The sequence below is a fragment of the Nyctereutes procyonoides genome, unplaced genomic scaffold, assembly GCF_905146905.1.
Source record: "Nyctereutes procyonoides isolate TBG_1078 unplaced genomic scaffold, NYPRO_anot_genome, whole genome shotgun sequence".
NCBI classification, from domain to species: Eukaryota; Metazoa; Chordata; class Mammalia; order Carnivora; family Canidae; genus Nyctereutes; species Nyctereutes procyonoides.
This window is the reverse complement of record NW_026575131.1, coordinates 44,827,304-44,837,907: the sequence shown is the minus strand read 5'-3', so window position 1 is coordinate 44,837,907 and position 10,604 is coordinate 44,827,304. Positions and strand designations below refer to the sequence as shown.

The 10,604-nt window shown below is 51.9% G+C and overlaps 1 protein-coding gene across 5 annotated transcripts in view; it reads left to right on the top strand.

Moving 5' to 3' along the window:
• Window positions 1–1,172: 1,172 nt before the first annotated feature.
• Window positions 1,173–10,604, top strand: part of PGPEP1 (pyroglutamyl-peptidase I) — a 31,949-nt gene continuing 22,517 nt past the window's right edge. Inside the window, exons 1-3 of one of the 5 annotated variants that reach the window (XM_055344072.1) lie at window positions 2,268–2,316; window positions 5,006–5,058; window positions 7,448–7,627. Coding sequence is in view for 2 of the 5 variants with exons in the window: in XM_055344067.1 (XP_055200042.1) it covers window positions 2,283–2,316; window positions 5,006–5,058 (87 nt within the window). In the remaining 3 variants the exon portion in view is untranslated. Of the gene's footprint in view, window positions 1,408–2,253; window positions 2,317–5,005; window positions 5,059–7,447; window positions 7,628–10,604 lie in introns of those variants that run through there. The other 4 variants (XM_055344069.1, XM_055344071.1, XM_055344068.1 and 1 more) reach the window with 4 other exon arrangements.

The following is a 10,604-nucleotide window of genomic DNA, read 5'->3' as shown; positions in this document are numbered from 1 at the left end:
CCTAAATGGGGCTCGATCCCAGGCCCATGAGATCATTACCTGAGCCAAAATCAAGAGTGGCTGCTTAATTGACTGAGTCACCCAGGCACCCCCTAATCTTACTTTTTTTTTTTAAGTGCTCTCTGTTTCTCCCTGCCCTTTCATCTATCCCACTACTGTTGCAAAGCAAATCCTTGAGCACAGACCTTGCAAGCGTCAGCCAGGATATTTTGGAGGCTGTTTGTTCTCCCTAAGGACAGGCCTATGTACTCCTGCTCCAAATCCCTGTCTCTCCCATATGTGACCCTGGGACAAGTGACTGAGCTGCTCTGGGCCTCAGTTTCCATACTTGAAAAGTGGGATAAGAACAATCTTCCCTCAAAAGGGTTTTGTGAGGTTAAGAAAGAAAACTCCAGTGACATGCTCAGATGGGGCCCAAGTGTGGCTTGGGCTACCAGTGTATCTGAGCGTTTCTCCTGTCCAGTCTCAGCAGTAGTGTGTGATTCAGTTTCTCCCCATCAGCACCAACTCTGGATATTTTTTTTAAGATTTTATTTATTCATGAGAGACAGAGAGAGAGAGAGAGAGAGAGAGAGAGAGAGAGAGAGAGAGGCAGAGACACAGGCAGAGGGAGAAGCAGGCTCCATGTAGGGAGCCTGCTGTGGGACTCGATCCCAGGTCTCCAGGGCCCTGGGCTGAAGGCGGCACTAAACCGCTGAGCCACCTGGGCTGCCCACCAACTCTGGATGTTATATATGTTTCCTCCCTCTTGTACAATAGGGTGAAGGAAAATGATGTAGCTTCTCTCCCTCCACAACGCTGGCTTCTAGCAATGCGGGCAGATACTTATTACATGTTGGAGTTATGAAACGTGATCCTTGGTGAGATTTTTGTCCATTCTCTTCTCCCACTTGGCTTGGATTTCGCCCCCACAGCTGGTTTAGGCCGGCTCTCAGATTTTCTGAATTCTACCTGAAGCTGCCAGAGACCAAAATAGCCACTGAGTATGTGACCTCTGGTCTGTGCTTGTAAACCAGGGCTCCAGGCCAGTCCAATGAACTCTGCCCTGGGTATTCTGAGGCCAGGGTCAGAGGCAGATGGTTCTTGAGTCATCAGTACTCTAGCTAATCTCAGACCAAGGTTGCTTGGAATGATATGTCAGAGACCCAAGTCCAAGGTCTAGTCCTGTTTTTCTGATGATGTGGTCAGAAACTCAGCTTTATTTTTCTGGCTGTTTTTGGAGAAATTCAACATTAGTGGGTGACCTACTGTATGTCAGGCACATATTGGGTACACAGACACTGCTATAATGGAGACTCATCCTTGTCCTAGAAGTCCTAATCCCTATGTCAGAAGAAATGGGAAACAAACCAGAAAAGCAGTGTCTATAATCAAGTGTGATCACTGCTACACAGAGGATGAAGCAAGGTAAGGAGATGGACCTGCTCACAGAGAGTGAGGGGTGGGACGGAGGATCTCAGCCAGGGAGGGTAAGTAGAACCCCTAGGAAGAGGCGACGTTCAGCTGACTCCTGAAGAAAGAGAAGCAGCTAGGTTTGTGGATAAGGAACAGCAAGTGCAAAGGCCCTGGGGTGGGACTCTGCTAAGCTGTTGAAGGACTGTTGGGGCTAGAAGTGGATTGAGTGTTGCGGAGATGGAGAGAGGGGAGGCCGAGGTCTGTGGAGCCACATCAGCCTCCTTTGGAACATGAGAGCCTGCAGAGGACCTTGGGCACCACTTTACTGTGCTGCTGGGTTTTCACTTTATCCCGTTCTCCTCTCAACCTCCCGGCCCACACGCATGCCTCTTCTCTGACTCCAGGAGGCTCTAGTCCAGCGGCCTAACGAACCAAGACTCCTCAGGTTCTTCCTCCACAAAACGGAGTGAATGACGCGGTCTCACAGGGAGGTGGCGGGGGAGGGAGCCAAGAACTCCCAGGGGCGGGCAGCCCGCGGGCGCTCAGAGACACGCGGAGTAAACAACCTGCTCGCCGCAGCGCCTGACTCAGTGAGTTCAAGCGGCCACAGCGTACAGAACGAGCTGTACCCATCTTCCAGGTGGGGAAACCGAGCTTGGCAGAGGCGCGGAGCCGGGGGCTCCGGACTCAGGGGCGGGGCCGGGGCGCGCACGCTGCGTCTGGGGCCCGGGGGCGCGCACGCCGAGCGGCCCTGCTGGGGGCGGGGCCGGGGCGGGGCCGGGGCGGGGCCGGGGCGGGGCCGGGGCGGCGCGGGGCCGGGCGGCGGCGGCTGCGGCCGACTCGCCAGTCGGGCCAGGAGCGCGTCAGAGGCGCAGCCCGATCCCGCCATGGAGCAGCCCAGGAAGGCGGTGGTGGTGACGGGTACGCTGAAGGCAGGCGCGCTGACAGTGGCCGCGGGCAGGGGCGGGTTGGGCGGCTCCAGAGCCGGCGGGGTTAGCAGGGGCGGGGTGGTGCGGGAGGGGCAGATGCTAGAAGTCGTCCCAGGTTTGGAAGATGTCATCTCCCAGCTCAGTCCGCGCAACACGTAGGAAGTGCAGAAGGGGGGGCCCCTTGCGGTCCTACCGTCAGGGGCCGCGGCAGGCTGGGGTGTGGGGGTCCGGTCAAGTGCCCCGCGCGGAGCGGGCCCCTCTGGCGTCCTTCCTTCCCCCGGGTGAGCGCAGTGGTCCTCTGGGCACCTGTCTGTTCCGTCTGACCGGCCAGGGACTGGACTGGACTTCTCCTTCCTGCCCCTCCCGAGGTCGGGCCTGTCCCCACCCACTGCCCCAGGGGACAAAGCCGATTTGCGGGCAGGAAGTGCCCCAGTGACAAATGAACCTTCTGCCAGCCACTGCTCCCCCAGCCCTGTGCTAATGGGGGGCTGTTCTCCCGAGGCAAGAGCAAGAGGAGGTCGGGGAACCCTGGGTGGCCGGCCGCTCTCCCTGTCGTCCGTCCCCAGGACCGTGTGGGTCAAAATCGTTTCTCCCCGGGTTGTTTATGGGTGAGCCCGTCCCCACTGTCACCAACTCCCTGAAACTAACTGTTCTTCCTTGAGAAGACTCCGCCTCAGGGCCACGTGGGCGTCAACTTCCGCCCGGCCTCTGGTTGGGGGTCATTTTGACCCACTGTCTGGACGGGTCAGAGTGGGAGATCCAGCTAAGATTCACACAAGTGTTTTGTGGCCCCGGGAGGGTGAGGCTGATCCAGGAAGATGGAGGAAGGCACTCACAGGTGTGTGTAACTGGGGGAGGGTTGCTCCCCCCACCTCTACCCCCTGTATCTGGTATTTGTTCTTCTAGTACTGGACTGTGCAGGCAGCCACTGGACTGGGCATTTTCTTGCACGGATTCATTACCTGTACCATCTCTGTTTTGCAGAGGGGAAGCTGAGGCTTACAGAGGTCACCCTGTTTGGAGGTGGCCGAGCTGGGACTCATACTTAGTCTATGCAAGAGAGGAGAGAGGGGAGCAGCCCTGGTGGCGCAGCGGTTTGGTGCCGCTTGCAGCCTGGGGTGTGATCCTGGAGACCCGGGATCAAGTCCCACATCCGGCTCCCTGCATGGAGCCTGCTTCCCCCTCTCCCTGTGTCTCTGCCTCTCTCTCTCTCTCTCTCTGTGTGTCTATGAATAAATAAATAAAATCTTAAAAAAAAAGAGAGAGAGGAGAGAGGGTGGAGGGGTCCTGCCTCCTCTAAGAGGGTGGGGAGGCTGCTGTTCCAGGACACAGCATCCCTCCCAGGGCCATGACACCATATGGGACCCTCAGTCCAGCTGGAGTGGCCCATACTTCCAGGGCAGCCTCTCTTGCCAGATGTTCATTTCTAGGCCGGGTGACAGGGTGTTTAGAATAGAAGAGCTGTGGACTCCCATGGGTCTAGTTTCAAATCCCAGCTCTTCTGGCTACTTGCTATGTGACCCTGGGCAACTGTTTTCACCTGTCTGTGCCCTGAGTGCCACTCTTATAAAAGGGGCCCAGGAAACAGCCTTGCCTGGAAGGGGGTTCAGTGAGGCCAAATGCCACAGTGCATGCAGAACACTTAGCACATCCTCAGGCCACTCTCTTGGTTTGTTAAGTGGAGCCTGGAGTTTGAACAAGAGGGGTGGAAGGTGGCCGGATGGTGTCTGGACAGCCTGGCCTGAGAGACACCCACGTGTATCCCATAAGGGCCATTCTTCACTTTGTGGTGATTCACAGGGCACAGAAGCCCTATACCAAGACAGTGATAAAATAATTATAAATGGGGCTCAGGGATAGTGAGAAAATTGAGAAGGGAAAAGGCCAGCCCTTTCTGGGGCAAAGGTAGGCCACTGGCTCATTGCTGGGCACGAGGGTCAGGTGAAGGTGGAGACAAGAAAGGACAGTTAAGTGATGCCTGAGTGGCCCAGTGGTTGAGCATCTGCCTTTGGCTCAGGGCGGGAACCCAGGGTCCTGGGATCGAGTCCTGCATCGGGCTCTCCTCATGGAGCCTGCTTCTCCCTCTGCCTGTGTCTCTGCCCCCCTCTCTCTCTCTCTCTCTGTGTGTGTGTCTCTCATGATCATGAATACATAAATAAAATCTTTTTAAAAAATCTCAAAAAGTCGCCTTCAGAAACCCCTTCTCCAATATCCTTTTTCATTCAGAATCAGTCTTAAGTGTTCTTTCTTTAAATAGCCAGGCTCCAGGATGCCTGGGTGGCTGAGCATCTGCCTTTGGCTCAGGGCGTGATCCCAGCATCTGCGATCCAGTCCCATGTCAGGCTCCCTACATGGAGCCTGCTTCTCCCTCTGCCTATGTCTCTACCTCCTTTCTCTGTCTCTCATGAATAAATTTAAAAATCTTTAAAATAAAGGAGGGGGGAGAAAGGACAGTTAAAAGCAGTTAAGAGCAGGGCGGTGGGGGGGGGTGCTCTGAAGGGCCCTGGGTGCACCCCAGAATGCAGGATCAGGCCCCTGACATTGTCCCAGATGGTGGCTCTTCCCAAAGTTCCCTGTTCTGTTCTGCCAGGTAGAGGCAGCGGCCTGATCCTGGGCAGGCTAGAGAAGGTCACTGGGTGGTGATATGCTGCTTTTACTGTTGTTGTTGTTTTTTTTTTCAGGGTTTGGCCCTTTTGGGGAACATACCGTGAATGCCAGCTGGATTGCAGTCCAGGTAACTCAGATCTGAAGGGTAGGAATCAGGCTCAGGGCTGGGGTCCCCCTGGAAATATATGGCACCAAAGAGAGGAAGGAATTTATGAAGAGAACGTCTCCCTTGAAGCTTCCTGTAAAACGTTTAAGTCTGATATACACATTTTTCCAAATGGTAACCACTATAACTTACACTCGGCTTGCTCTGCACCAAGCATTCTGAACTCCCCCCATAACCTTTGTGTGGTTGTGTGTGCTTATTCTTGTGCCCAATTTACTGATTAGGCAACTGAGGCCCGGAGAGAGTTATCTGAGGTCACATAGCCAGGATACTGGAGTGGCACTGACTTAAAAGTGCCTCATGCCCCAGCCACGTTTAAAGGTGACTAGGCAGGGATGTTGAGAGGTGTATTAACCTTGTAGAGAGGATATAATGACCCTCACTTTTACTTCCAAGCAGCTGGGGGAGGAGAAGGCTGCATATTGTGTGTAGGGGGGTGTCTTTTCCACTGTCCTGAGCAGGTTGTCAGCCTGTAGGCCTTTCACTTTCTTTGTCAGATGGGGCATTTGGGAGAGACAGACGGGAACAATGGGGAGAGAGAAAGAGAGAAACGTTTTCTCCTTATATAAATCAGATCTGCAGAGACTGGAGCCAAACTCATGTTAATCCTAGCCCATTAGCTGCTTGATTTAAAGCATCCCCTGCTTTTCACTCCAGAGCCCTGAATTTGGAGAAAAATCCAAGTTGAAACCTTAGTGTGTCAACCCCTAGTTTGGGGGCCCCTCACCTTTTATATCATGCCTAGTATAGACCTCAAAATCTTGGCTACTTCCCTTTAAAAAAAAATTCACCCCACTTTGTGAGCGGGACAGAAGGACGGGGTCCCCAGGACCCTGCAGATGGGAGCGTGTCCGAGGCTCTGCTCGTTGCACCCGCTCCCTGGAGCCCCAGACAAAAAGGAAACAGCGTGTTTCTGAAGACGTTGTGTGTCTGGCTTTGTGCGAGTTTCAGACAGGAGCCTTCACGGGGCTGAGTGGACACAAAGCCGTGTGTCTGAATTCCTGGGCCCCAGACACTATGATCTGCATCTAAATAGGAGAAAAATCAATTAAACAATCTTTGGAAATCCCTCTGAGCTTTGGGACGTGGATGGTGGAGGATGGCAGCTTTTCATCCTGCTGCCAGAGGGGAAATGCCCCTTATGTTTTGGTCACCCATCTTGCCAGACCTCGCCTCTGGAAGACTTTCAAATTTTCTTCCTCAAGCTTATGAAACAAGAAGAGAGGATTCTCTACCATGCCACCGATAAAAAGACGCCAACCTTCCCAGATGTGACTGTTTCCCTTTTTTTTTTTTTTTGACTGTTTCCCTTTAAAACAAAAACAAAAAGCTGGAGTTGCACATACACACTCTGAGTGAGTGCATCAGTGTAGCCCCACAAAAATTTATGCCTGTGCACCTCCACGTCACCTGTGTCTGGATCAAGATCTAGAACACTCCCAGCCCCTTTCTCATCACAGAAGCTCTTTGTGGCCCCTCATAGCTATTTTCCCTCAGGTGTGAATCTCTCTGCTGACCCCCCCCCCACCACCCTTGGGTGTGGCCTGTTCTAGAACTTGTCGTCAGTGGAGTTACACTTGGGTCTGGTGCCTTCCGGCAGCACAGTGTCTGCAGGATCCACCTGTGGGGTGGCTGGGAGCTGCCCCTCGTGTGTTTTAGTTGTCCTGGATAAAACAGATTTGTGCAGGTAAAGGTGTCCCAAGAAAATATGGCTCGGAGTGTTCTTGGTGTGACCCAGACATGAGTTGTGGGTGGCAGTTCGTGTTGGTCACTTCAGGCTGAAGATGGGAGTTTTGCAACCCATAGTGGGCCACAGTTAACTTCCTGTCCCCACGGATTTTTCTGAAGCCCAAGCTGTCATCCGTAGAAGGAACTCCTCCTGCCTCAGGGATCAGCTAACTTCTCTTGTCTCCCCCCTTCTCTATCTGCCTCTCGAGAGGTCTCTCTCAGCCTGCCTTTGGTCTCTCCCTCTCTCCCCTTATGTCTCCATGTCTTTCTCCATCTGTCACTCTCCCCTTGTGTGTCTCTTTCTCAGTTACATTAGGCCTTTCTGTGGGTCTCTCTCCCATCAGGTCTCCACTTCTTTCTCTGTCTCTGTCACTCTCCTCTCCCCTGTTCCCCCCATCTCCTCTGTCCCTCTCTCTCATATGACTCTACTTCTTCCCACCTTGGATGAACTTGTGCTCTAGTGGAAGAGTGAACCATTTCCTACCAGCCACACTGGGGAGGTGGGAGTGCTGAGGACAGAGGCATACCCCTCCCCACTCCCAGGTCTGATCATTCCCCAGCATGGTCCTGCCCCTAAGCACCTCCCACAGGCTGCATTTTTGGAGCATCTTGTTTCCCCCAGGTCTAAGGTGGTGGACGTGGGACACTGGCTGCAGGTCTCTCTCTTCCTAGGAGGCTCAGGTGGGTGTCAAGGGCCGGGACCCCCTTGGCTTGGGGCCGTCTGGAGTGTTCTCTGCCCAAGCGCAGCGAGGAGGAGCTGGGTCACAGGTCCTGGTGACATCACGGGACAATTACTGCCACAGTGAGTCTAGACAGACCTGCTAAGGATATTAACCAGGGAACAAAGGGGGTCTTTGTTGAGGGGTCAAGGGAATCGGTCAGATGCGGCCTCTCGGCGGGGTCTTGTCAGGTAGACTGGGGTGTAGACAATGCGCCGTCTGGGGTCTGGGGCGCGTGAGCCCTGTTCTTTTCACGGTGTGTGCTTGGCGGCTGTGGTCGCTGCAGTGTTGGGGGACTTGGTTTGCTGCCACTCCACTCCTCCCCTGGGAGAATGGGCCAGCTCTGTTGGAACAGAAAGTGTTCAGAGGCAAGAATTTAGCTAGATGACAAGCCACCCACTTCTAATAACTTTGGATGAACCATATAGCTTGTTCCTTCCCCTTCACTGCCTTCTCTAAAATTGGGGAATAATTTACATAAAGTGGCACGTACAGATCTTCAGTACCCCTACCACTTCAGGGAACAGTATTTATACCGATGTCACCGATGCTTCAATTAAGATAGTGAACCTTTCCATCAACCTAGAATGTTCCCTCCCATTTGGCTCCCCCTCCCCCAGCATTCCCCACACTGCCCTGGATGCAGTTGCTATCCTGGCCTCAGTCATCTTACATGACTTTTGACTGGTCTCAAGTTGCAAATGAACAGGGTGGCACAGCCTCTGTGTCCCCTGTGTGCCAGCTGCTTTTGCTTGGCCTGAGTTGGTGGTGGAAGTGGCACTTGGCTCTCTTCCCTACTCACCCCCTCCTCCCACTGACATTGGCATTAGGGGGCTTTGGAGTTTGCTCCTTAATAATGAAACAACAGGGATGCTCCTCTCAAGGTCTTTGGCACTCATGTGGATGCCTCACTGTGGGGATGCTGTGGGCCAGTGGTAGGGTAGGTTGGGGGTGGTGGTGGGGGTGGTATATTTTCGGTGACAGTTTTCTTATTTTAGATTTTTTTCCCCCAGGTGGTGGGGGCAGGGTAGGTGAGGACCCAGAGGATATGAGAAACAAAGGTTAGGACAAGAAGGTGATTCACAGGGCACCTGGCTGGCCTAGTCAATAGGGCTTGCAACTCTTAATCTCAGAGTTGTGAGTTTGAGCCCTGCATTAGATGTGGAGTTTACTCAAAAAAAAAAAAAAAAAAAAAGTTGAAAAAAGAAAGTGACTCACTATGTGGCTTTCTAGTGATGTCAGCTCATTTCCTACTACTGAGAACTGCTGTGGGCGTGTGGCCATCCCAGTAATGCTCAAGAAACATCACCCAGTGGAGATAACCCTTGAGTTGCTCTAGGCGAGTGAGGCTGCTCAGCACGTAGTGACCATTCTGCCGGGCAGAGAGGATCCATGGGAGAGTTTGTGGTCTCAAGCCAGGCATCCAGCCTTGGCACATCCCATGTCATAGTGACCACCAGGGGGATTATGGCGGGGGGGGGGGGTTACTGTGCCCAGAGAAGGTTTCTTGGGTTGGCCACTAATCGAGTTAGCATACTTTTTCCCCCTGCCCACGGAAATGGTTCACCAAGTACACGTGCCCCGTGGACAACAGGCTCAACTGGGGGACAACTCCCCAGCTGGAACCAAACAAGTAAAGATGATCCTTTAAGTCCCCAGTTTAAGCCTGGGAGATGGATTCTTTTAATTCCTGGCCTTTCAACATATTTTCTCTTGTCAGAAAGGACTGCCAGGGCCACAGAAAATAAAAGTGGGGAATTCAAGGAGTGAGGGAGGAGGGTAAGAAAGAGGGGGGTCCTGGTGAGAGGATATAAAGATAGACAAGATTATTTACCTCGTGCTGAGGTAAAGCTTTGGCTGGAGACATCTCCCAGCCCTGGAGGGAGAATAAGCAACTGTCTTTATTCTCATTGCAATTAAATAAAAATTTTGACATGTTATAAGCATAGGGAAGAGAAGTCCTTTCCTACCTAGATTTCCCCAGATTTTTTAAGACTTTATTTATTCATGAGAGACAGAGAGAGAGAGAGAGAGAGGCAGGCCCTAAACCACTGAGCCACCCAGGGAGCCTCTCCCAGATGTTAACTTTGTATTACATTTGCTCTTTCTCTAAGGATAAATTAGGTAGCTAAAATAAATAAATAAATGAATGAATGGATGAATGAATGAATGAATGAATGAATAAATAAATAATAAGGTAGCTAGATACGTATTATGCAAAAAAATGACTTGTAAATCATTTTATTTTATTGTGGTAAAATATACATATAACATAAAATTTGCCATCTTAATCGTTTTCAAGTGTACAGTTCGGCAGCATTTTGTACATTCACATTACCATGTGACCATCACCACCATCCCTCTCCAGAACTTTTCCATCTTCCCCAACTGAAACTAGGTCCCCATTATTTTTTTTTAAGATTTTATTTATTTATTCATGAGAATACACAGAAAGGAGAGAGAGAGAGAGAGGTAGAGATACAGGCAGAGGGAGACGCAGGCTCCATGCAGGGAGCCCAACGTGGGAATCGATCCTGGGTCTCCAGGATCACGCCCCGGGCTGAAGGCAGCGCTAAATCGCTGAGCCACCCCGGCTGCCCTAGGTCCCCATTAAACACTAACTCCCTATCACCCTCCCTCAGCTCTAGCCCCTCCATTCTGTTTTCTGTCTGTAATGAGTTTGCCAACTCGATGGGCCTCATAGAAGTGGAACTCTATGGTATTTGTCCTATTGTGACTGCTGATTTCATTTTTTAAAAAACATTTCATTTATTTCTTCATGAGAGACACACAGAGAGAGGCAGAGACACAGGCAAAGGGAGAAGCAGGCTCCCTGCAGGAATTCTGATGCAAGACTTGATCCCAGGACACTGGGATCATGCCCTGAGCCAAAGGCAGATGCTTAACCACTGAGCTACCCAGGTACCCCATGACTGGCTGATTTTACTTAGCATAGTATCCTCACAGTTCATATATGTTGTAGCCTGGGATAGAATTTCTTTCCTTTTTAAGACTGAATAATATTCCATCCTATGGATACACCACATTTTCCTCATCCAT